The 27517-nt window shown below is 45.6% G+C and overlaps 2 protein-coding genes across 2 annotated transcripts in view; one reads left to right on the top strand and one right to left on the bottom strand.

Moving 5' to 3' along the window:
• The window catches only part of CDC123 (cell division cycle 123), a 92429-nt gene extending 82159 nt beyond the window's left edge, over positions 1–10270 (bottom strand). The window contains exons 1-3 of the mRNA XM_044280076.1: positions 9904–10270; positions 8346–8417; positions 114–174 (exon numbers count right to left, since the gene is read on the bottom strand). Of these exons, the coding sequence (XP_044136011.1) occupies positions 114–174; positions 8346–8417; positions 9904–9977 (207 nt within the window). The 5' untranslated portion in view covers positions 9978–10270. The remainder of the gene's footprint in view (positions 1–113; positions 175–8345; positions 8418–9903) is intronic.
• A 116-nt stretch (positions 10271–10386) lies between these two features.
• Positions 10387–27517, top strand: part of NUDT5 (nudix hydrolase 5) — a 39136-nt gene continuing 22005 nt past the window's right edge. Inside the window, exons 1-3 of the mRNA XM_044276751.1 lie at positions 10387–10481; positions 16735–16800; positions 24696–24763. Coding sequence (XP_044132686.1) covers positions 16738–16800; positions 24696–24763 — 131 coding nt within the window. The 5' untranslated portion in view covers positions 10387–10481; positions 16735–16737. The remainder of the gene's footprint in view (positions 10482–16734; positions 16801–24695; positions 24764–27517) is intronic.

Raw genomic sequence — 27517 nt, 5'->3', positions numbered from 1 at the left:
GGCACAACTTTATACACCCCACTCTAATTCTAGCACTTTGCGCTGACTTAAAGGCTTACAAGGAGGTTGGGAAAGTATAACACAGGATATCGAGCAGTGTATGAACATCTTACCTCCACCTCTTCTTCCTCATCACTGTTGAGGCCTGGCTGGGAACATCCAACAGAATCTTCCCTGCACAAAAGGGAAACAAAATATAAAGTATTGCACATAACTCATAACTTTTTTTAATCTGGAAAACGATATACTGGGAGAGATTTACTAAGCAATATGAGCCAGAATTCTGGCTTAGTGGGATTGTCGGACATGAAAAAGAAAGTTACGGTAATGAAAAGCTGGAGACGGTGTAAAATAATAAACAATCCGGACCTTTTGAAAAGCCACTCCAGCGTTACTCCTGTCCCCGCCACACTGCTACAAATGACGTCCCATCTGTGGTCTCTTGACTGCTGCAGCCAATCGCTGGCCTCAGCAGTGACATGAGCAAAAATGGCACAAACACTCAGGCACACTGTTTCCAACCTTGAACTAGTTTATTTTCCAGGCCGAAAACCCCTTTAAATTTGCGCCAAAATTGTAGTACATGTTGCAGGAACGAGACTACAGTGCCAGCAGAGAGCAGGATTCAAATGCTAGCTCCTGTGAATCATCTAAGGAAAGGTGGAGATTCATAGACACAGGATGGGACAGGTTATGCACCACAGGGCTAAGGTGCTCATTAGCATGTTTCAATAAGCTAATATTTTTAGTGAATGCGACAATAGATTAACATAAGAAAGGTACAGTTTTAGTAGTCTATTCAAGTCCTTCCAGCCACCGTGAAGGGTCCGATATGCAAAAACCTGCGGACAGACTCCCTTTAATGATAGTTTGCAAAGACAGTTTGCAACCATGACCTTTACAAGTGAAAACTCTACAGTATATAAAAAAAAAAAACTTGCATAAATCAAGTACAGGTGAAAGCAATTTTTCTCAGCTAGAAGCCATTTACTTCACACACATCTTCCTCATGCTCTTCTTTTCAATTTGGACTCTTCTGACCTGTTTTTACCATATAAAGCAATCACTCTGGTTTACATCCTGTATGTAGCACTTCCTGTTGCTGTATCCAACCAAACCCATGATGCACTTTTTTCTCTACCACACCTCCAGCACCGCCCCTAAAAACACCCAGCTAGTTACATAGACACTCCCCTAACAACAACTGCTAAATCGCGCAGGGCAAAGGCATTTTCTGGAGTTCCGGTGATGAACCAGACTCTCCATAGGGCTGCCAGGCGGCTAGGCCTAAAGCCCGCCCATCAGAGCCGGCCACGTCACTGAACACACTGCTGGGCGGAAGCCTCGGCCCGGCAGTGTGTTATTGTAAATAAAAGAGCCCTTGCCCTGTGCGATCCAGCACAGGACAATTGAGAGCCGATGCTAACATCAGTGGGGCTGCCTGGGTGAAATTATGGGTATGTCCGGGCTCTGAACCCCTTTAAGGGGACAATCCGCTGTAGAGGCCACTGTTAAAGGGGGAGCGGGGTACTGCAGAAGATGGGCTAAAAAAAAAAGTAAATGATCCCATTTCAATTCCATCACCAGCTGCAAGGAGAGTGAGAGAGTTAGGCCTCTTTCACACGAGCGTGTCTGTATAAGGTCCGGATGCGTTGCGGCAAACTCGTGCGAGTGGGTACGCAATTGTTGATAGTTTTGACTGCGATTGCATGCCGTTGTTCAGTTTTTATCGCATGGGTGCAATGCGTTTTGCAAGCGCATGATAAAAAACTGAATGTGTTACCCAGACCCGAACTACTTCACAGAAGTTCAGGTTTGGGTTCAAGGTTGTGTAAATTGCATTATTTTCCCTTATAACATGGTTAAAAGGGAAAATAATAGCATTCTGAATACAGAATGCATAGTATAATAGTGCTGGAGGGGTTAAAAAAAATAAAATAGGGCTGATGGATCATGTGATGAGCGTAGTGACATCAGCAAAGGTCCTATTCCTCACAGAACAAGACAGAAGAGATGCCGGCTGCGCGACCAAGTGGATTAAGGAGAGTTAAATTATTATAATTTTTATTTTTTTAACCCCTCCAGCCCTATTGTACTATGCATTCTGCATAACCACGTTATAAGGGAAAATGATGATTACACCGGTAATATCAGATTAAATAGTAATACCAGTAATCAGATTTTCCTGACCCCACGACAGCACCTTAGAGAGATGGCGCGGCCCCCAGGACAGGAAACCTGCAGCATAAAAAAGGTGGAGCCACTCTCCCACCTCAGTGAGTTTCCAGAGCATGAGAGGGACTCCCCCTTACGTTAGTTTAAATCTTATACATATATACACTTTTTTTTTTTTTGCAACACGCGTGAACACACAGCACCACACCAAAAGGGAGGGAATAAAGATGTGCTGTCATGGGGTCAGGAAAATAAGATTACCAGGTAAGTGTAATCATCCTTTTTCTCCTCCCCACACGACAGCACCTTAGAGAGATTTCAGAGATCATCCTCAGGGTGGGCGACAGTGCCCAAGACCTTTGTGCCAAAGAGTAGGTCAGAAATAGAATCGAGCTGAAGCCTATAGTGCTTATAGAAAGTGGACGCAGAGGACCAGGTAGCATGCCCGACAAATCTGTTCTATGGCTACGTTGGCCCTTTGCGCCCAGGAAGTAGACACCGCCCTTGTGGGGTGTGCCCTCACAGAAACAGGAGGAGAAACACCAGATACTGAATATGCCAAAGATATGGCTTCTCTAATCCAGCGGGCAATAGATGCCTTAGAGGCCGTATTGCCTTTCCTAACCCCTCCGAATAGTACAAATAAGGCAGAAGATTTTCTCCAAGCTTTAGTTACTTCCAGATACTGCAAAATACACCTCTTGACATCAAGGAAATGCAGCTCCTTCTCTCTGTCATTCTTCGGTTCTGATAAGAAAGCTGAAAAAACTGCCTCCTGAGCCCCATTTGACCTAGAAGAGACTTTTGGTATAAAACTGGGATCTGGTCTCAGTACTACCCTATCCTCTCGGATAGTCATAAAAGGGGGGTTAATGGAGAGGGATTGAATCTCACCAACCCTCCTGGCTGACGTTAAAGCTACTAACAAAACCAGTTTAAGGGTAAGCAATTTAGCGGAGCAAGAATCTAGTGGCTCAAAAGGATGCTTGGTTAAGGCATTCAATACTAAGTTAAGATCCCAGGGAGGAAATCTGGTGCCCTTCACCGGCATCACCCTGTCAACTGCCTTAAAAAACCTAACCACCCATGGGTCCATGGCTAAACTCCTTCTCCCCAAGACTGACAATGCTGACACCTGCACCTTCAGTGTACTCTTTGCTAACCCAAGGGACAACCCCCTCTGAAGGAATTCTAACACCTGTACAACTGAGAATTCTAACGGCCAAGAAACTATCTACGCCTATAAAGGATAGGAACTTTCTCCAGACTCGCGCATAGATAACGTTAGTCACCTCTTTCCTACTTTTCATCAGCGTGGAAACAACTTCTTTCGAAAATCCGTGACTGGCTAAAAATGACCTTTCAAATTCCACGCCGAAAGGTGTAGAGACTATCTCCGGGTGGAATACTGGACCCTGCGACAACAGGTTTGGGATCCCTGGCAGAATTAATGGGTCCGAAACTGACATGGCCTTCAAAAGGGAAAACCATGCCCTCTTTGGCGAGAAGGGCGCTATTAGACTCACTCTCGCTTCCTCGTACCTGATCTTTCTTATCACTAGTGGAATTAACTATAGAGGGGGAAAGGCATATCCTAGAGGGAAGTCCCATCTCTGGAGGAAGGCATCCACTCCAGATGGGTACTCCCTTGGACTGAGGGAAAATTAACTTTTCGACCTTCCTGTTTTCCCTTTGTGGCGAACATGTCTACTGATGGAAGACCCCAAAAATCCACTATCTGGGAAAATACCTCTGGATTCAGAGACCATTCTCCCCGACGTAACCTGTGACGACTCAAGAAATCTGCCTGAGTATTCTCGACTCCTCTTATGTGTATGGCTGAAAGATGTAGAACTCTCCATTCTATTTCTTTGAAAATCCACTCCGTCTCTCTCAGTAAGGACTCTGACCTAGGTTCCCCCTTGATGATTGAGGTACGAGATGACCGAGCGATTGTCGGACCTTACTCTCCCATGCCTGTTCTGGATCATTGGTAGAGCTGCTCTCAAAGCTAGCAAGACCACCTGTAGCTCTTTCCGATTTGAAGAAAAAGGTCTCTAACCCTGGGACCATTCTCCCTGAAAAATCTGATCCTACACATGAGCCCCCCCCCCCATCCCTAGGGGCTGGCCTCTGTAGTTACTACTACTAATTCCGGAAAGGACCAGGGAACTTCCCCGAATCAAATTCTCTGCTTCCTTCCACCAGTTCAGGGATGAAAGTGTTGGATCTGATAGCTTTATAATCGACTCCAGGGAAGTCCCTGTCCGTCTCGTGGCGGCCAGGATCTCTCCTTGTAGTTGCCGAGAGTGCCTCTAAGCCCACTGGTATACAGGACGTCAGCACTCCCAACAGGGACATAGCTTTCCTAATGGACAAGGCCTCTCCTGACTGAACCCTCTGAACTGCCTCTTGAACCCCAGCAACTTTCTCCACTGTGAGGAAAGGTTCTCTCCCGTCTGGAATCCAGTACCAGACCCAAGAAAACCTGACTTGTTGATGGCTGCATCCTGGACTTCTGGAAGTTCAATAACCATCCTAGGGACTGCAGTACGAGACTGGGCCACCAACAGAAAATCGTCCAGGTAAGGCATGAACGTGATATTCTCCTTCTGATGAAAGAAGCCATCTCCGCCACTACCTTGGTAAAGATCCGAGGTGCCATAGAGAGGCCGAAGGGTAGTGCCTGGAACTGAAGAACACTGAAATTGGATCTTACAGCCACCCTGAGGAATATCTGGTGGTCTGGATGTATCGGGATATGATGGTAGGCATCCTTTAGATCCAGAACCGCCATATGGCATCCTGGAGATAAAAGATAGATCGCTGACCTGATAGTTTCCATCTTGAATTTCCTGGCCTTCAGAAATTTGTTCAGGTACTTTAAATTTATAATCGTCCGGTATGACCCATCTGGTTTCTTCACTAGGAACAGAGTAGAATAGAAACCTCTCCCTACCTCTAACTCTGGGACAGGAATCAACACCTTTGTTTGTTAATTGTTTTATTTCTTGCATTAGTGCGAGAGAAGATCTCCAGATCACAAATCTTTCTGTGGGATATTTAATGAATTCCAACTTTAGCCCCTCCTGCAGAAGTCCCGCCAGCCATTTTCCTGCAAACTTTTCCCAAGCAGGTAGGAAGAACTTTAATCTTCCCCCTACTGGGATTATGGCAGTCATTGTTTTCCCTGTTTCTCCGCACGAGCGGAGGCTGATCTGAACAAAAAACCCTTATTCCCAGATCTAAGCCTTGCTCCCTTCTCCTTTTTATTCCGGAACCTGGACGGTTTCCGAAAGGGCCATTTATATTGCTTAAACTGGGTAAAGGACTCCTGAGGAAATGTTTTCTGTCTGCAGCCTTTTCAAGCAAAGAGTCTAGTTCTGACCCGAAAATAAATTGGCCTCCACAGGGAATGCCACATAGCCTCAGTTTCAAAGGCATATCTCCTCCTTTCCAATTTTTAAGCCACAAGGCCCGGCGTGCAGAATTAGATAGGGATGCGGCTCTGGCCTCCAGTCTATCTAACATCTGTCCCTGATCTGCCCCTCCAGTCTATCTAGCCACAGAGACATTGACCTGGCGGCTACAGTAGGCCTGAATGCAGCCGCAGAAGACTCCCAAGTATTTTTAAGTGAAGAATCTATTCTTTTGTCTAAAGGGTCTCTTAAAAAAAAAACATATCCTCAAAGGGCAAGGAGGATCTCTTAGAAATGTTTTAAATAGCTTCATCTAGCCTTGGGGTTTTATCCCAGGAGGTAGATGCTTCTTCCTCAAAGGGGTATTTAAAGGTCTTTGAAATAAATGGCTTCTTATCTGGCTTTTTCCATTCCTTCTCCATTACCGCTAAAATAGACTTATAAACTGGGAAACATCTACGCTTCCTTTCCCTCAGACCCTCAAATACGGAATCCTCCACCGATCTATCCTCCCTGGTGTCCTCTAACTCCAGGGTAGATCGAATAACTTTTAGTAATTTGTCTGTATCTTCCGCCGGGAATAGGAATTTTCTTTCCTCCTCTTCAGAGGATGAAGCGAGAGAATCATCAGAGACGCCATCCAGAGAATGAGACTCGCTGTTTTCTGACTCCACATCCGACTCCTGCCTCACCGCTCTTCTCCTCTTTCTACCGGCTTTCAGGGACACTTTAACCTCGGAAATAAGAGACTTTAAATCCCTCAGAATACCCGGAGTCTCTTCTGCCATAGTTTTTTCAATGCACCGCTGACAGAGCTTCTTAGCATACGAAGATGTCAGCAAACACTTGCAGATAGGGCATTCCTTATTCTTTTTCTTGGCCACCACTTTTTTAGGCACAGTCTACGAAAAGGAAACATACCCATATCTAAGGAAACAGCCTTAACCCTTTAAGCACCAAACATTAGAACTCACAATACCGGTGGCAGGATTTCAATGTCTGCCCCTTCAGACCTCCTTTCCTCTTCCATTATAGTAGGCAACCCTGCATACAATCGACATTGCAAACGGTTACCATGTGCCACCAGAGTGCCCCTCTCACCTGAGAGATCCACTGTATCCTGCAGACCCACCACGCCACGGACACCACTGAGACAGAACTTCTGCTGTCTATCACCGGACTTCACTCCGACCCCGCAGAAGACTCCCAAGTCCGGATCGCTGCCATACCTTGCTCGCTTTTGAAGATGCCGAATGCCGAACTTCCGGTCACCTGACCGGAAGCACACGGCCGTGGAACGCATCGACTTCCTGGATGACTTCATCACTGTGCGCCCGCATCCGGTGGTGTCCTGGCTGGTCTGCGCTCTGCTAGGGCCTTCTGGCCACACTCTACAGTGGTGGGGTCCTCCTCACCTGAGGGACCGACACCTTCTGCGGACTTCTGACCACCGCCGATCTCGCCTATTCCTTCAACCCCAAACCTATAGGAGAAGAATCTTAAGGCAGGTAAGAAAAGCTGCTGTCACTGACCCTCCAGTAACTACCGGGGTTTCCAGGTCAGGACAAACCCTAACTGCAGGCTTCCCGCACCAGGACAGGAAACCTCACTGGAGGTGGGAGAGTGGCTCCACCTTTTTATGCTGCAGGTTTCCCATCTCGGGTCCCCATCTCGATCGTCTCCTAGCAACCGTGTGTGAAAATCGCACCGCATCTGCACTTGCTTGCGATTTTCAGGAACCCCAATTCACTTCTATGGGGCCTGCGTGTGAAAAACACACAAAATAGAGCTTGCTGCGATTTTCATGCAACGCACAAGTGATGCGTGAAAATCACCACTCATGTGCACAGCTCCATAGAAATGAATGGGTCCGGATTCAGTGCGGGTGCAATGCGTTCAACTCACGCATTGCGCCCGCGTGAAAGGGGCCTTATGTGCATGCTTCTCTCTCTCTCCTCGTTCTAGCAATCGGCGGGGGATTCAGCACTCAGACCACGACCGATCAAAACCTTTGATATGTTGCTATAGCATATCAAAACTTTTTGGAAAGCTCAGTGACACTTTAAAACTGCTTTAAATACTTCCAGATCACAAATATACTGTATATAAGAAACACTGTGGGAAATTATTTATTTTTTAAACTGGCTTAGTTGCCCATAGAACCCAATCAGATTCCATCTTTCAATGTCCAAAGAAGCTGTGAAAAATAAAAGGTGGGATCTTATTGGTTGCTGTGGGCAACTAAGCCAGTTTTCCAGTTTTGATTAATCTCCTCCATTGTCTTATCTATTCTCACATTGATGTGGCCTGTATAGTCTTCCACATATCTACAATAAATGCCAAATCCACTAACCAACACTGGAAGCCTTTATTTGCAAAGTCAGCTCATTTAGGGCTCATGCACATCACCGTATTTTCAGCTTTTTTTTTTTTTTTTTTTAGACCTGTATGTGGATCCGTTTATTTCAATGGGTCCGCATAAAAAACTGAATTTACTATGTGTGCATTCCGTTTCCGTACGTCTGCATGGCTGTTCTGCCAAGATAGAACATGTCCTATTATTGTCCTTATTACAGACAAGGATAAGGCTGTTCTAGACGTTCCGTTGCACAAAATGCAGAATTCTACACGGCCGGAATCTGTGTTTTGTGGATTTGTAATTTGCGGACTGCAAAACAACGGTCGTGTGCATGAGCTTTTCCACTGTACTGCTGCTATTTTACTTTATATTATGTAATAAGTGATCTTTACCTTCCAGAGACCACCAGGGTGCCATCATCAAGCAAATAGTCCTTTACATTTTCTGGGAGAGGTAGAATAACACTAAAAAAAAAAAAAAAAAAAAAAGAGACACACAGTATTAGTCCCCAAGGACATTATACAATGGCAAATGTAGCACGCCATGACAGCAAGACTGAAATTGTGCTTCATCAATTACGTTATTTGCTGCTCCCTATCCTAACATGTTCAACTCCATTACCTTACGCAGCTCTGTAATCGGATGTCTGCCCATCAGCCAAAGATTTGATCCTCTCTAGTACTGGACTACGTTCCGGAATATGATCCTGCTACCTATATTGCGATTGCTGCTCTTAATAACTGGATCTGTATAGACGCCTAGAAAAGGCGAATATACACAGTAGAGTCACATTATTATGACCACTATTTCTTACTTTTGAGGTCAACAGGATTTCTTATGCAACCCCCAAAAGGTACAAAACCAAAGGAACATTTTGTATATTAGACTATCTTGGAACTACAAAAAAATTCTGGGAGAATTGGAATGAATGAAAATAACTCCAAGAATGAAGGATGTGGGCTAGTTAAATAATGACACAGCACACTGTTTGGTCCCATACGAGAATACCAGAATTAAAAGGCGAGGTGTTTCCCCACCTCAGATCTCCTGGGTCCTCCTCATTCTGTTCAGCTGGGGCTAAGACCTGCACTGGAGCCACCATCACACATTCCACCAAAAATGTTAGACAAGGCATGCTGTGCCATTTTATTCTGTAAAACACCGGCCACCATGATGACTACTCGACAGACCTCAATGGTCTTGTTGGAGTCCATCATGTCAGGGATCTGACTTAGGGCTGTTTCACACATGCGAGTCCATTGCAGGAATCATGCTCCGTGTGTGAGTGAGATCCTCTGCTCTGGACTTGCAGGAGCGCACGGCATTATCAGGATGTATAATGCTGTGTATCTCTGCTTGGCCTTTTTTTCTCCACAGAATCATAGTGACATAAAGCTGTCAGTAAGATTCTGTAGAAATAAGGTCAAGCCGAGGCACATAGCATTATACATCATGATAATGCCGTGCGCTCTGGCAAGTCCAGAGCGGAGGATCACACTCACACACGGAGCGCGATTCCTGCAATGGACTCGCTCGTGTGAAACAGCCCTTAGACTGTTTTCGTTGTTTTGCTCCTATGATGGAGCAGTACCGTTACAATCACCAATGTCGGGACATCGATGAAGAGATCGGAATACATGTAAATACAGAGGGGGAGATTTATCAAACTGGTGAATAGGAGAACTGGCTTAGTTGCCCATAGCAACCAATCAGATTTCACCTTTCATTTTCCAAAGGAGCTGTGAAAAATGAAAGGTGGAATCTGATTGGTTGTTACTTTACACCAGTTTGATAAATGACCCCCATAGTTGATGATACTAGGACTATAAAAAGTTCCAGAAGAGAACACCATATACTAGTATGGGAAGGCAGTGCTTGTAATGACACATGAGCAGCAGTATACTGCCATATACATGTGCTGTCAGGATCATGGCCACACAGTACACTCACCTCCTGATGCTGAGTCTTTTGAACCTGGGATACCACACTGAGAACTGGCAGTTCACTACTTGCTCCTTCTTCATGCTGATAACAGCAGTACACGATGGGTCCCACCTCAATTACCTTCCGGGGAAACCAACACTACACAAAACCAATCCGCTCACCACCAATGTCAATAGAGAGGCTTCAATGACTCATTGGCGAACCGATCAGTGACAGGCGCTGGGTAGAATGAGTGACCCCTTCACATCCTTCAGTTATAGTTCCCAGCACGACATGTCGTATTACAGCTGAGTATGGGGAAATTTAGCTCTAGTAGTAGATGGAGCGATGCAACCTAAAGAGTTAATAGGATCGCTGACCATGTGATTGCTGCGTGTCACGCCTCGTTCTGAAAGCATTTTTTTTTTTTTTTTTTTACGACTGTAAAGCGTTTGTGAATGGGCGTGTCTTCGAGGGATGAGAGGCGTGGAACGCACTGGGAGAGTGCCTTGGTGTTCCGGGTGCAGGGGGTGTGGCTTGTGATTGTGTCAGTGACTTGGCTGCTGCACGTTGCCTCTCACCTGGGTGCTTCGCTTTTTGTACAGGTAGGCCACGGTGGCAGGAAGCAGTGTGCCAGCCGCCTGCTTTATATTCTGCCACTCCCCTATGTAGACTGCGCGTCCACGAACTCAGGGTTCCTCTGTACAGGGGGATGCACCTGTGTGTAGCAGATGAGAGAAATGAGTATCACTATATCAGGTGACAGCTGAGCTCCAGTACACTGTAAGGAGCCCTGCAGGTGTGTGACACCGGGCTGTCCGCCCTCCGCACACCAATGTGCTACTACCATTCAGCTACACAGTGATCCATATGTGCCACTTGTCTGCCATTTGCTGTTGGGTGACTATTTTAGAACTGTGACTTGGCTGTGAAAATACAAACAGGGCGCGACCGCAAAACAAATGGCGAATCCGCAAAACATGGATGCCGCCCGTGTTGACCGGAACCAGGGGACCATTATAGAAATGCCTATTCATGTCCGCAATCGCGAACAAGAATATGACATGTTCTATCTTTTTTGTGGGGCCGTGGAACGGAACTACGGATAAAATTAATGGGTCCGCACCCGCTCCGCAAAATTAACGGATGAGGACCCATTCATACAGTTATGTGAATGAGCCCTTATGGCGGATTAAATTAAAGCCAATGATTTTTTGTGACTGTCTCATCGCAGCATCTTACGTGATACATTCGACAGTTGCAAATAAAAAATCCACATGACACTGTGTCAGGGCCGGCTCCAGGTTCATGTGGCCCTTGGGTGATAAATCCCAGTGGGCCCCCTTGAGGCATTTTTTACCATTATATGTCCTCCTGTGGCTCCCACACAGTATAATAACCCCCCAGTGGCCCCTCACACAGTATAATGACCCCCCCCAGTGGCCCCCTCACACAGTATAATGACCCCCCCCCCAGTGGCCCCCTCACACAGTATAATGACCCCCCCCCCCCAGTGGCCCCCTCACACAGTATAATGACCCCCCCCCAGTGGCCCCCTCACACAGTATAATGACCCCCCCCCCCCCAGTGGCCCCCTCACACAGTATAATGACCCCCCAATGGCCTCCTCACACAGTATTATGACCCCCCCCAATGGCCCCTCACACAGTATTATGACCCCCCAGTGGCCCCTCACACAGCATTATGACCCCCCCAGTGGCCCCTCACACAGCATTATGACCCCCCAGTGGCCCCTCACACAGCATTATGACCCCCAGTGGCCCCTCACACAGTATTATGACCCCCCAGTGGCCCCTCACACAGTATTATGACCCCCCAGTGGCCCCTCACACAGTATAATGATCCCACAGTGGCCCCTCACACAGTATAATGATCCCACAGTGGCCCCTCACACAGTATTATAACCCCCCAGTGGCCCCTCACACAGTATTATGACCCCCCAGTGGCCCCTCACACAGTATTATGACCCCCCAGTGGCCCCTCACACAGTATTATGACCCCCCCAGTGGCCCCTCACACAGTATTATAACCCCCCAGTGGCCCCACACACAGTATAATGATCCCACAGTGGCCCTCTATTCAGAATAATGACCCCCACTGGCCACCACACTGGGGGATATACTGTATGCAGGGGGCACTGGTGGTCATTATACTGTATGGTGGTCATTATACTGAATGGAGGGGTCATTGGGGATAATTATACTAAATTGGGGGCCCTCACAGTGTAGTGACCCCCTCATATACAGTGAGGAACAGAAGTATTTGAACACCCTGCGATTTTGCAAGTTCTCCCACTTAGAAATCATGGAGGGGTCTGAAATTCACATTGTAGCTGCATTCCCACTCTGAGAGACAGAATAAATAAAAATAAAAAATCAGGAAATCACATTGTATGATTTTTAAAGAATTTATTTGTCTTGCACTGCTGAACATAAGTATTTGAACAACTGAGAAACAGCAAGAATTCTGGCTCTCAAAGACCTGTTAGGGCTCTTTCACACTTGCGTTGTCCGGATCCGGCGTGTACTCCACTTGTCGGAATTACACGCCGGATCCGGAAAAACGCAAGTGAACTGAAAGCATTTGAAGACGGATCCGTCTTCAAAATGCGTTCAGTGTTACTATGGCAGCCAGGACGCTATTAAAGTCCTGGTTGCCATAGTAGTAGTGGGGAGCGGTATACTTACAGTCCGTGCGGCTCCCGGGGCGCTCCAGAATGACGTCAGAGCGCCCCATGCGCATGGATGACGTGCCATGCGATCACGTCATCTATGCGCGTGGGGCGCCCTGACGTCACTCTGGAGCGCCCCGGGAGCCACATGGACGGTAAGTATGCTGCTCCCCCGCTCCCCACTACACTTTACCATGGCTGCCAGGACTTTAGCGTCCCGGCAGCCATGGTAACCATTCAGAAAAAGCTAAACGTCGGATCCGGCAATGCGCCGAAACGACGTTTAGCTTAAGGCCGCATCCGGATCAATGCCTTTCAATGGGCATTAATTCCGGATCCGGCCTTGGCAAGTCTTCAGGATTTTTGGCCGGAGCAAAAAGCGCAGCATGCTGCGGTATTTTCTCCGGCCAAAAAACGTTCCGGTCCGGAACTGAAGACATCCTGAGCGGATTTCTCTCCATTCAGAATGCATTAGGATAAAACTGATCAGGATTCTTCCGGCATAGAGCCCCGACGACGGAACTGTATGCCGGAAGAAAAGAACGCAAGTGTGAAAAAGCCCTTACTTTGCCTTTAAAAAGTCCACCTCTACTCTACTCATTAATCTAAGGCCTCATGTACTGATGTGTCCGTTCAATTTTTTTTTTTTTTGCGGATAGGATGCGGACCCGTGTGCTGTCCGCATCAGTATGTCCGTTTTGTAGCCCCGCAAAAAAAATAGAACATGTCCTATTCTTGTCCGTTTTAGGCATTGTTACAATGGATCCGCAAAAAAAAAAAAATGATGGCATAAGGATGTCATCCGTTTTTTTTTTGGGCGGATTACAAAACACATACGGTCGTGTGCATGTAGCCTAACTTAGTAGCACCTGTCCACCCCACAGTCAGTCAGACGCCAACTACTACCATGGGCAAGACCAAAGAGCTGTCAAAAGACACCAGAGACAAAATTGTGGACCTCCGCAATTGCCAAGCAGCTTGGTGAAAATAGATCAACTGTTGGGGCAATTGTTAGAAAATGGAAGAGGCTAAAGACGACTGTTAGTCTCCCTCGGACTGGGGCTCCATGCAAGATCTCACCTCTTGTGGTATCACTGATGATAAGAAATGTGAGGAATCAGCCCAGAACTACAAGGGAGGAGCTGGTCAATGAAATGAAGAGAGCTGGGACCACAGTTTCAAAGGTCACTGTCGGTAGAACATTACGCTGTCATGGTTTAAAATCATGCATTGCACGGAAGGTTCCCCTGCTCAAGTCATCACATGTCCAGGACCGTCTGAAGTTTGCCAATGACCATCTGGATGATCCAGAGGAGGCATAGGAGAAAGTCATGTGGTCAGATGAGACCAAAGAAGAACTTTTTGGTCTAAACTTCACTCATCGTGTTTGGAGGAAAAAGAAGGATAAGTTGCATCCCAAGAACACCATCCCTACTGTGAAGCATCGGGGTGGTAACATCATGCTTTGGGGGTGCTTTTCTGCAAAGAGGACAGGACGACTGTGCTGTATTAAGGAGAGGATGAATGGGGCCATTTATTGTGAGATTTTGAGCAACAACCTCTTTCCCTCAGTCAGACCATTGAAGATGGGTTGTGGCTGGGTCTTCCAACATGACAATGACCTGAAGCACACAGCCAGGATAACCAAGGAGTAGCTCCATTAGAAGATATTAAGGTTCTGAAGTGGCCTAGCCAGTCTCCAGACCAAGATCCAATAGAACATCTTTGGAGGGAGCTGAAACTGTGTTGCTCAGCTACAGCCCCGAAATCTGACAGATCTAGAGGAGATCTGTGTGGAGGAGTGGGCCAAAATCCCTGTTGCAGTGTGTGTAAACCTGGTCAAAAACTACAGGAAATGTTTGACCTCTGTAGTTGCAAACAAAGGCTTCTGTACCAAATATTAAAACTGATTTTCTCAGGTGTTCAAATACTTATGTTCATACAATGTGATTTCCAGATTTTTTTTATTTTTTATTCTGTCTGAGTGTTGTGAACCCAGGCTTACTGTCAGAATAAGCACCAGTACACAGCGGAGCAGCGTGGCGGAGAGGGGAGGCCGCCATGTACTGACAGAGCGCTAACTGGTCCTGGTGGTCAGGGGTAAGGACTATGTTTCCCAAGGATCATTTATCTACTGGGAAATACAGAGCACAGTATAATACACTAGAATCTATATAATATAAAGATATTAGCCCTACCCCCAAATAATAATCCAATTAGGTGGTCATTTATTATATAGAAATACGTCTATTTTAGGCGTATTTCTGACACAGATTGTGGTGCAAAGGTCCTTAGCATCGCAATCTGCTACTTTTCCCCACTTGTGCCAGGTCTAAAAAAGGATGGCGTAGGCAGTGAAAGGGATACAGTTATGGCCATCCAGTTAATGGATACCACCGCCATACAGTGACCGGATAACACCTCTGTACAGTGACCAGATAAAAGGGTATAAGGGGGCACAATACAGAGAATGACTAGGGGCACTGTACAGGGTGTGGTAAGAGGGCACATTGCAGGGTATAAGGGGGCACGGTCACATGAACCTGTGACGTTAGAAGGTCCTTATGGTCAATGCGGTTCATACGCCAGCATAATTAGAGGCAGAGGAGTGAGACAGGGCCCCGGGGCCCTGGATGGACAGGAGGGGTGGAGACAGCAAGTAGGTGGAAGGGGCTCTGAGGGCGATTCGTACATGAAGTTTGGGCAGGAGGTCTGTGCAGGGCAGCAATAGGAGATGGGAGGGTGAAACAAAAGCTCTGGATACATGAGGGAGGAAAGGAGACTGCAGGGGCTCAATGAGGATGAGATGAGATAGGACAGGATATAAAGGGGGGAGCAGGTGTCATGGAGGCAAACTGCTTAGTAAGGCAGTAAAACAACTAAATGACATTGAAGCTGCGGGTCTACAGCATCCAGCAGCAGCTAGGAGAGTTCCCTGACCCCCACCCCCTCCTGTCCCACAGAGAAGAGACAGTCACAGTGCAGACTCACTGACAACCTGTGTTCACACTTCTGCTCCAGCCCTGCGGTCTCTCTCCTCAGGCAGCAGGTCCTGTGTAGAGGGGGCTTGTCTGAAGCTGGTAAGGCAACATGTCTTCTTTGCTGGAGTGAAGAGGGGGCGTGTCTGAAGCTCCGCAGCAGCCGGCCTCATGTGAGGGCCGACCAGAGGGGTACTGAAAGTGAAATGTCATTGATGGAAGTTCATAGCAGCTCAGTGGCACATGGCACTTGCCCGGATAGATCGGGTGCTGACGCCAGCCCTGCACTGTGTAGCCGTACCTTTTAAAGGGTACTACCCTGATTTTGGACCATTATCTACAGTATTAGATGAGTAGTACTGCAGATAAGGAGTCCAGATCATTATTTTTTATTTTTCTATTGCCCCTCGGTCCCCCACTGTCAGCGCTCAGAGTTGCATTGAAATACATTGTCAGGCCGGCAGTGCATGCACAGGAGTCTTCTCCATTATGTTAGAACAGCACAGCAGTCAATGTATTTCAGTGCTGACAGCAGGGGAACCCAAGGCAGTAAGAAGAGGAACTGAAGTATTAGGCTACTTTCATATTAGCAGCAGCCTTCTCCGGCAGGTGAAGTCCGCTCCGGCCCCATTGACTATAATAGCACGGCAAACATGCCTAGAGGCGGCCTGAATAAAACTACAACATGTCGGAACAGCCTGCTGGAGAAGGCTGCCACTAATGTAAAAAGTAGCCTTACATGATTCCCATTAAAATCTATAGGCTGCTCAGGTAATGCATGCACATGCCTTGAGCTCCAGAGTAGCAAGGGCTCTTTGTACCTGCCTTCTGATCTCGATAGTCATTCTAGCGCAGACTGACCTATTATTATTTTTTTTTTTTTCCAAAGCATGCTATATTCACTTGATATCTGTGCAGAGCTTTCTCTGGTGATTTGCATTTTGGGGAGATCTGGTATTTCCAACAGTCCGTGTAATCTGGAAAAATTTGCTGTACTCCTTTTAGGATATTAGTGATGTTTCTGATGACAAGCTATGGGCGCTTTTCATTGACACGGATGGAAATATAGACAGGCTCACTTTTCTGGGTAACACAGAGGGCACTACCCGCTACCTTTTATTATTATTTGCACAAAAAGTAAAACTGCATTTCAGAAAATGTCTTAATAGCGTCTTTTAATTATTTTAGAGAATGGATACCCAGAATTCAGAAGCTCCTGCCAATCTTAGTAAAGACACCATTATAAAAGAAGAGGTATGTGTATTGTAGTTTTGTAACTGTTTCCTCTAGGGTTCCTGTTAGGATATAGCCTACATACTTTATTAGTGTCGCTTCTGAGCTGAACTTAGATCCCTGAAGAACCCTATAGTAATCTAAGTTCAGTTCAGCAGAACCTCAGGGAGTCTGGATGTTGTGGCTGTAATAGGAATACTAATAAGTGTCTGAATTATGCTTGTGTGAACTGAGACTTATGCTCGGTTTACACTGCAGATTATCGGGGATGAATGTTCCAACAAATGCTTGTTCCCAACTGTTTTGTCTTTATACACATTCACACAGTGTGCAGTCTGACATTCAGCATAAACCATTTCTGTCTTCCAAATAAGAGGACTGTTCTTTGTAGTCTAACTTGTTTATTGTTCAACAGTTCATACATATGTGATTAATTATATACAATTGATTGATTGGATTGGTAAAACAGGATTGTTTGGTAAAATTACAAGAATACAAATAACATGTATAAGTATTAAGCATGGATAGCATGTATTATAACATTTGTATTGACAGTGAAAGCACATGGTAAATGGCTGCCTATACATAGGATTATATGTCTAACATCTAACAGTAATAACTCCCTGAATACTAATTACAACTGACTGAACTGCTCTGCATCACACAATATCCCTCTCGCCAGATATGCATTTACAAGGATGGTGGAGTTTGAGAAGGAGACATGCATAGGACAGCTCTGCTCATGTGTCCTGGAGACTAGAGACTTCTTTTTCCAAGAATGCTTTGCACTCCCACAATGCAGTAGTATTGTAACAGAAAAAACTAAGTGTAATACAACTTAACACCGCTAGATGGTGCTATAACCATACTAAACACTTCAGAAATACCAAGACTGAGGCATACGTGATTTCTAATGATTCTCGAATCCTGCTGGGCAGAACACTCCCCGTCTGGCGTCAACGGAGGCCACTACTAGGTCCTTCAATCTTAGTGACCCATTTTGGTCAATGATGGGATCAAGCTTCATCAAAGCGCTATTCTTGGAAACTGTTTGGCGTTTGCTGAGGTAGTCTGTTTCTTTAGCATAACATTCACGTTGTATCGTGCAAATTATTATGTTCTTGGACCTTTCCAGATTAGGAGCGGTAAAGGCGTGTTTTCAGTGATGCCAGGTAATGTCAACTTGTAAGACTGAGCTATATGAACTACACAGGCTATAAGAACAAACGAGCAACATCCAGGTGGAGAACCTGTTGAAATGATGGGATTTCAGTTGGTGGTTCAAAGTCACTGTGTGTAGAACAGATACTTCAGGTCTGATTTCTTCATCGGCATCTGGGTCTACCAATTCAAACGTATCAGATACGATACTGCAAGACATTGAACGGTACAGGAATGCAGGACCATGTTGTGTCCCTTGGTGCAACGGATCTAGTTACGTGGTCCGCAGGATTATGCTGTGTAGGCACGTAGTGCCACTGTTTAGGATAAGTGGATCTCCTGATCCTTAGGACCCGATTGCTGACATAGACATAAAAGCGTCTGGTTTTGTTGCAAATATATCCTAGGACTACCTTGCTGTCCGTGTAAAACTCAACTTCTTCAATTTCCAGGTTCATTCCTGTCGTTATAAGCTCAGCCAACTCCACAGCAAGCACAGCAGCACAGAGTTCCAGTCTGTGTATCGTGTGTTTGCTGAGTGGCGCCAGTTTGGTCCGGCTCATAACAAACCCTATATGGCATCGTTCTTCGACGTCTATGATCTTTAGGTATGCTACGGCTGCAATTGCCTTGACTGAAGCATCGCAGAAGATATACAGTCTTTGCATCTTGACTTCAGTTGATGGCACGGAAGCGTAGGGTCGTGTCACGTGAAGGCTGGTCAAAGCTTCGAGAGACTTCTTCCAACCTGTCCACATGTCCTTTTTCTCCGTGGGAAGTGGATCATCCCAATCAGACGTCTCTGTGGTGGAGTCTCTTAATGTCATTTTACCTTGGATGGTAAAAGGCGCTACAAATCCCAGAGGATCATATAAGCTGTTTATGGTGGATAGGAATCCGCTGTGTGTGAAGGGCTTTTCTTCCTTGCTAATTTGGAAGGTGAATGTGTCTGCCTTTAAATCCCAGAGAAAACCGAGGCTCCACTGCATGGGAAGGGAGTCTGTGCTAAGATCCAAGTCCTTTAGATCATTTGAATGGTCTTGGGGTGAGAAGGCCACCATTAACTCACGGCTTTTGGAGGCGATTTTGTGCAACCTCTGCAATCAAGAAACTGATTGCGTTCTCATTCGTGGGTGTGGATTTCAGGCAGTCGTTCACATAGAAATCCTTTTCCACAAAGGACCTGACATCCGACCAATACTTTTCTTCACCCACTCGGGCTGAATGTCTGATACCGTGGATAGCGACTGCAGGGAAAGCACTGTTTTCAAAGATGTGCACTCTCGTTCGGTACTCTACAATGTCTTCATTAAGGTTGCTGTACCAGAACCTAGACATAGAACCTATGTTGTTCCTTGATGATGAAGCAGTGGAACATCTGTTGTATGTTGGCCATAAATGCTACGGAATCTCTGCGGAACCTCCAAAAGTCTGTTGTTGAGGTCTGGACCAGAGAGTAAGACATCATTTAGCGAGACTCCTTCGCACCTTGCGTTCGAGTCGAATACTACTCATATCTGCCCTGGTTTTTTAGGAGGATACACGCCGAATATGGGTAAGTACCAACACTCCTCGGAGTCTTGGCGTGCGGGTGCCAATTCTGCATGGTTGTTCTGAAGTATTCTTTCCAAGAAATGTTCTTTCGTCTCTGGTGTCCTCTGAAGTTTGTGCTTGAGGGAGATGAATCGACTGTAGACAAGTTCTTTGTTATGTAAGCGTTGTCTCTGGGGTTTAAACGGTAGGTGCAACCCAGATTTTATACTTCTCTTGTCCTGTGAAAGACTGTGCACACTAAGCGATCTTGTTCACCATCGCAGGCGTGGTCTTCACAGGAAGGTTCTGTGAAAGTACAAGGCACAGGAGCTCTGTGTGCTCCTCCTAGACAGATGTCTCCTATGATGACCCATCCTAAGTAAAGTCTCTGGCCATATAGAGCGTTTTGGGGGCCATTAATCTGTTCTTTACCTTATGAACTCTTAGGCCTCGTTCACACTTCAGTGTTTGGTCAGTGATTTCCATCAGTGATTTGTGAGCCAAAACCAGGTGCAACTCTAAACACAGAACAGGAGCAGATCTTTCCCTTTTACCTCATGTCTGTGGAGGCTCCACTTCGGGTTTTGGCTCACAAATCACTGATGGAAATCACTGACCAAACACTGTAGTGTGAATGAGGCCTTAGTCTTTCTCCTTGGAAGAGACATACTATTGGGGCTTCTGGATCCAGTTCTGGTATCAGGTGAGCTATATGCCTCAGGTGGGGGTGGTATGCTGCTACCTCTGGTGTGGGTATCTCAGAACGGTTGCCAGAAATGTGGTTGCACTCTAGTATGGTTGGCAGGGACAAGCAGTTCTGACCATCCATGGACTCTACCTTGTACCCAGTTGCTTTCCTCCCCGCTATCTCGACAGTACCAATACCAACACATGTCCTTATGGAGTAGGGAGAAATGGGCCCTATGATATTGAAGGTGTCGAAGAAAGTAGATTTAGCTAAAGACCTTTTGCTTTGATCATGTAAGATTACATATACCTTGATCGCCTTATATCGGTAGCCTAACATACACTCTGACAAGGCAGATTTTTGAGCAGGACTTCCCTCCTACGAGTCCTTTACAGATCTCTGTACACTGAGAAGTGACTACCGGGGTGTCTGTCAGTGTCTACCTGCTTTCTGTCATGCTCCTCCGCTTGGGATGATATCTGAGAGGGTGGTCCAGGGTGTAAAGCCATGTTGTGTTCTGTGCTACCGCATTCTGTGCATGTCACGCTGACCTTACAGTTTCTGGTGAAGTGCAATGTTGTAGTGCAACACTTGTAGCAGATGTTGTTTTCTTTAACGAAATCCTTGCGGTCCTCTAAAGACTGAAGGCTCTGCATTTTAGTAGAGAATGTGGTTTCTTGTGCAGGGGGAATTGTTTGGTAAGATCTTTTGGGTTTGTTCTCTTCTTGAGAAGACTTAAACAGCCTATAAGGAGAACCTGTGGAGGCAACTTTAGTTTTGTGGACTGCCACTGGTGTTTTATGCATTTTGACACCAGGGGTAGTGGGACATGACTGAGTTAAGTCAAAACTGGGATCATTTCTGACCCTTGCCTGTTGAGCAACAAAGTCTACAAACACCCTGAAGGGGGGAAATGGTACATTATGAACCTGTTTATAATGAGAACAATGCGTGATCCACTTCTCTTGTAGATTATACGTTTTTTGGGGGGACAATCGGATTGACTCCTCTGGCAGTGTCCAGGAATGCTAGCCCCGGTAGATCTCCTTCTGCCTGAGAAACCTGTACCTCTATCAACGAGTCAATGAGTTCTCTGAGCTTCTGGTAACTCCTACCCGCTATTCTGGGAAAATTATCAATTCTCTAATATAAAGCATTTTCTATAGCTTCTATTGACCCATAACACTCATCAAGTCTTTCCCACACCTTCTTTAGGCCTTTGCCCGGATAGTTTATGTTAATGTTTCTGATTCTTTTGGCGTGTTCAGCAGACTCTCTTCCAAGCCACTTTACCAAGAGATCTAACTCCTCACTACAGGAAAGATCTAAGTCCCATATGGCGTTCTGGAACGAGGCTCGCCATCCCCTGTAATTCTCGGCCCGATCGGTGAACTTTTGTAAGTCCTTTGGTAACCAGCTCCCATTTAGAAAATAACTTAGCGAAGTCCATGGCAGCCTGGTTAGCGCCGATACTAGCCGGTGTGCTGTTGTTATGCTGTGTGTGTGGTGTATCACTATAACTTTTAGGGGTTTCTGGCTTAGGGAAGTCTGTATAGTACCGTTCGGACGCGAATGTTGTAGCTTTTGTTCAGTGGTACCGTTGTTGTGGCTGGCATTGCTTTGTCATATACCGTCCTGCTCGAGGTACTGCGGTTCAAGGTAGGATCTTTGGCACTCTGTAATAAGCTGGCTGATATACTGTATCATAGTCGTCATCTGTCTTGGGATGCTGATGGACATATTCTGAGATGCGCTGTGCTGGATCTTGTTAATCTAGGTTTGGTCCAAGTACTTTGCTGTGTTTCTCAGATCCGGGGAACTCCATGGCTTCTAGGAACTCTGCTTTGGCTATTGCAGCTGCCACTTCTTTCTTTGCGGTGAGTTTTTCCAGTGACTCTTGCAGGCATCCTTTCTCTTTCTTTAGTTGTATCTCTTGTGCAGGAAAGGAAGACTTTACTTTTTCAGCTTTTGCACGGGCGAGAGCAGCCATTTCTTTTATTGAGGACTTTCTAGAGCAGCTTGCTCGTGACCTGGTCCTGTATGATGATGCCTGGCTAGTGGACATTGTGTGCTTGAAATGCTGGCTGCCTAATGTCTCTGTGCAGATTCAGTCTAGGTAGGAACGGACTTCAGCGTGGTCTGGATCGTGCTGCCCTCTTGCTGGGGGTTGCACTCTCACTTCGTGACTGTATGGCAGTCGGTTCAATCTTGCAACAGCTGGAGAGCCACAGTGATATGGATTTCTGCAAAAATTGGTCATAAAATGTGATCTGATCTTCATCTAAGTGACAACAATAGGCAATCACAGTCTGCTTAAACTAATAACACACAAATAATTAAATGTTACCATGTTTTTATTGAACATACCATCTAAACATTCACAGTGCAGGTGGAAAAAGTATGTGAACCCTTGGATTTAATAACTTGTTGAACCTCCTTTGGCAGCAATAACTTCAACCAAACGTTTCCTGTAGTTGCAGATCAGACGTGCACAACAGTCAGGAGTAATTCTTGAACATTCCTCTTTACAGAACTGTTTCAGTTCAGCAATATTCTTGGGATGTCTGGTGTGAATCGCTTTCTTGAGGTCATACCACAGCATCTCAATCGGGTTAAGGTCAGGACTCTGACTGGGGCACTCCAGAAGGCGTATTTTCTTCTGTTTAAGCCATTATGTTGTTGATTTACTTCTATGCTTTGGGTCGTTGTCCTTTTGCAACACCCATCTTCTCTTGAGCTTCAGCTGGTGGACAGATGGCCTTACGTTCTCATGCAAAATGTCTTGATAAACTTGGGAATTAATTTTTCCTTCGATGATGGCAATCCGTATAGGCCCTGACGCAGCAAAGCAGCCCCAAACCACTATACTTCACAGTTGGGATGAGGTTTTGATGTTGGTGTGCTATGCCTCTTTTTCTCCACACATAGTGTTGTGCGTTTCTTCCAAACAACTAAACTTTGGTTTCATCTGTCCACAGAATATTTTGCCAGTACTGCTGTGGAATATCCAGATGCTCTTGTGCAAACTGTAAACGTGCAACAATGTTTTTTTTGGACAGCCGTGGCTTCCTCTGTGGTATCCTTCCATGAAATCCATTCTTGTTTAGTGTTTTACATATTGTAGATTCGCTAACAGGGATGTTAGCATATGCCAGAGACTTTTGTAAGTCTTTAGCTGACACTCTAGGATTCTTCTTCACCTCATTGAGCAGTCTGCGCTGTGCTCTTGCAGTCATCTTTACAGGACGGCCACTCTTAGGGAGAGTAGCAGCAGTGTTGAACTTTCTCCATTTATAGACAATTTGTCTTACCATGGACTGATGAACAGCAAGGCTTTTGAAGAAACTTTTATAACCCTTTCCAGCTTTATGCAAGTCAACAATTCTTAATCGTAGGTCTTCTGAGAACTCTTTTGTGCGAGGCATGATTCACACCAGGCAATGCTTCTTGTGAAAAGCAAACCCAGAACTGGTGTGTGTGTTTTTTTTTTTTTAAAGAACACAAGGAATGGTCATTAGGCCAGTGGAAATCTGTGCTTTGGTCTGATGAGTCCAAATTTGAGATCTTTGGTTCCAACCACTGTGTCTTTGTGCGATGCAGAAAAGGTGAATGGATGGACTCTACATGCCTGGTTCCCACCGTGAAGCATGGAGTAGGAGGTGTGATGGTGTGGGGGTGCTTTGCTGGTGACACTGTTGGGGACTTATTCAAAATTGAAGGCATACTGAACCAGCATGGCTACCACAGCATCTTGCAGCGGCATGCTATTCCATCCGGTTTGCGTTTAGTTGGACCATCATTTATTTTTCAACAGGACAATGACCCCAAACACACCTCCAGGCTGTGTAAGGACTATTTGACCATGAAGGAGAGTGATGGGGTGCTGCGCCAGATGACCTGGCCTCCACAGTCACCGGACCTGAACCCAATCAAGATGGTTTGGGGTGAGCCGGACCGCAGAGTGAAGGCAAAAGGGCCAACAAGTGCTAAGCATCTCTGGGAACTCCTTCAAGACTTTTGGAAGACCATTTCAGCAGACTACCTCTTGAAGCTCATCAAGAGAATGCCAAGAGTGTGCAAAGCAGTAATCAAAGCAAAAGGTGGCTACTTTGAAGAACCTAGAATATGACATATTTTCAGTTGTTTCACACTTTTTTATGTATATAATTCCACATGTGTTAATTCATAGTTTTGATGCCTTCAGTGTGAATCTACAATTTTCATAGTCATGAAAATAAAGAAAACTCTTTGAATGAGAAGGTGTGTCCAAACTTTTGGTCTGTACTGTATATAGAGACAGATGACGCTATTAATCTGCGCAGTCTTCCTGCCATATATCAGCCTGTCAGCTGAGCTGTATTTTCAATATGATAAGTTCCCTTTAAAGTTATAGCCAGTTTGTAACTAAAAAGGAAAGAAAACGTGTAAGATTTCTCTGTTCAGTCTCCCAGAGCTCACCAATATAGCTAAATGTGCGCATAAGATGACCCTTTATTATCATGGAGAACTTATGGCAATGTTGTTTTTGTCTTAGACACTAGTGAAAGGTAAATGGGTGCAGCTTCAGGAAACCACGTATGTTGACCAAGAAGGAAAAACCAGGTTGGTGACATGATGGATTTATATATATATGTCCTTCTTCTAAAAAAAATTAGCATATTGTGATAAAGTTCATTATTTTCGGTAATGTACTGATAAACATTAGACTTTCATATATTTTAGATTCATTACACACCAACTGAAGTAGTTCAAGCCTTTTATTGTTTTAATATTGATGATTTTGGCATACAGCTCATGAAAACCCAAATTTCCTATCTAAAAAAATTTGCATATTTCATCCGACCAATAAAAGATAAGTGTTTTTAATACAAAAAAAGTCAACCTTCAAATAATTATGTTCAGTTATGCACTCAATACTTGGTCGGGAATCCTTTTGCAGAAATGACTGCTTCAATGCGCCGTGGCATGGAGGCAATCAGCCTGTGGCACTGCTGAGGTGTTATGGAGGCCAGGATGCTTCGATAGCGGCCTTAAAGGGAGTCTGTCAGCAGATTTACCCCTTTTTAACAGTTGCCATTATGCTGTAGCCGCAAAACAGACGATTAACACAGTACCTTTATACGCTTTGGTGGACTTTTAAATCTGCCAAAAACGAACTTTGATGAGGGCTCGCAAGTGCCCAGGACGGAGTCCACCGTGTTGGAGCCCAGGCAGCTCTGCCTCTTCGGCTCTTATCCCCGCCCAGCCTCCTCCTCTGCTCGCCTATCTGTTGTCTCTCCCCCTCAGCGAGATCCCGCGCCGACGCGATAACTTCCTTGGCCGGGGCATGCGCACTGCAATGCCCATTGCTGGCACGGCATCGCAGTAGCTTATGCGCATGCCCCGACCAAGGAAGTCATCGCGTCGGCGCGGGATCTCGCTGAGGGGGAGAGGCAACAGATAGGCGAGCAGAGGAGGAGGCTGGGCGGGGATAAGAGCCGAAGAGGCAGAGCTGCCTGGGCTCCAACACGGTGGACTCCGCCCTGGGCACTTGCGAGCCCTCATCAAAGTTCGTTTTTGGCAGATTTAAAAGTCCACCAAAGCGTATAAAGGTACTGTGTTAATCGTCTGTTTTGCGGCTACAGCATAATGGCAACTGTTAAAAAGGGGTAAATCTGCTGACAGACTCCCTTTAAGCTCATCCAGAGTGTTGGGTTTTGCGTCTCTCAACTTTCTCTTCCCAATATCCCACAGATTCTCTATGGGGTTCAGGTCAGGAGAGTTGGCAGGCCAATTGAGCACAGTAATACCATGGTCCGTAAACCATTTACCAGTGGTTTTGGCACTGTGAGCAGGTGCCAGGTTGTGCTGAAAAATTAAATCTTCATCTCCATAAAGCTTTTCAGCAGATGCAAGCATGAAGTGCTCCAAAATCTCCTGATAGCTAGCTGCATTGACCCTGCCCTTGATAAAACACAGTGGACCAACACCAGCAGCTGACATGGCACCCCAGACCATCACTGACTGTGGGTACTTGACACTGGACTTCAGGCATTTTGGCATTTCCCTCTCCCCAGTCTTACTCCAGACTCTGGCACCTTGATTTCCGAATGACATGCAAAATTTGCTTTCATCCGAAAAAAGTACTTTGGACCACTGAGCAACAGTCCAGTGCTGCTTCTCTGTAGCCCAGGTCAGGCGCTTCTGCCGCTGTTTCTGGTTCAAAAGTGGCTTGACCTGGGGAATGCGGCACCTGTAGCCCATTTCCTGCACACGCCTGTACACGGTGGCTCTGGATGTTTCTACTCCAGACTCAGTCCACTGCTTCCGCAGGTCCCCCAAGGTCTGGAATCGTCCTTCTCCACAATCTTCCTCAGGGTCCGGTCACCTCTTCTCGTTGTGCAGTGTTTTCTGCCACACTTTTTCCTTCCCACAGACTTCCCACTGAGGTGCCTTGATACAGCACTCTGGGAACAGCCTATTCGTTCAGAAATTTCTTTCTGTGTCTTACCCTCTTGCTTGAGGGTGTCAATGATGGCCTTCTGGACAGCAGTCAGGTCGGCAGTCTTACCCATGATTGCGGTTTTGAGTAATGAACCAGGCTGGGAGTTTTTAAAAGCCTCAGGAATCTTTTGCAGGTGTTTAGAGTTAATTAGTTGATTCAGATGATTAGGTTAATAGCTTGTTTAGAGAACCTTTTCATGATATGCTAATTTTTTTAGATCGGAATTTGGGGTTTTCATGAGCTGTATGCCAAAATCATCAATATTAAAACAATAAAAGGCTTGAACTACTTCAGTTGGTGTGTAATGAATCTAAAATATATGAAAGTCTAATGTTTATCAGTACATTACAGAAAATAACGAACTTTATCACAATATGCTAATTTTTTTAGAAGGACCTGTATGTATATGTGTGTGTGTGTGTGTGTATATATATATATATATATATAGCAAAGTATAAGCCTGCTCAAACAGCTTTCATATATGTGTACTAATCTTTCAGGCCTTTTGCACACAAGCTTTTTTTTTTTGCGTTCCGTATACGGAACCATTCATTTCAATGGATCCGCCAAAAAAACGAAAGGTACTCCGTATACTTTCTGTTTCCATATTTCTGTTCCATTCAAATATAGAACATGTCCTATTATTGTCCGCATAACGGACAAGGATAGTACTGTTCTATCAGGGGCCAGCTGTTCCATATTTTTTGCGGATCTGTTTTTTTATGGACTCAAAAATACCGAAAAAGCCATACGGTCGTGTGCAAGAGGCCCCATAGTAAGTGAAAAGTATCTTTGCCCATGATTGAGGTCATACATTAAAATCATGTCCTTCCTGTCGTATTCTAGGAATTGGCTCTCAGTTCACTCATTCA

Source organism: Bufo gargarizans, chromosome 2, assembly GCF_014858855.1.
Source record: "Bufo gargarizans isolate SCDJY-AF-19 chromosome 2, ASM1485885v1, whole genome shotgun sequence".
NCBI lineage: Eukaryota > Metazoa > Chordata > Amphibia > Anura > Bufonidae > Bufo > Bufo gargarizans.
The sequence above is the reverse complement of the archived record's forward strand: the minus strand, read 5'-3'. Positions and strand labels throughout refer to the sequence as shown.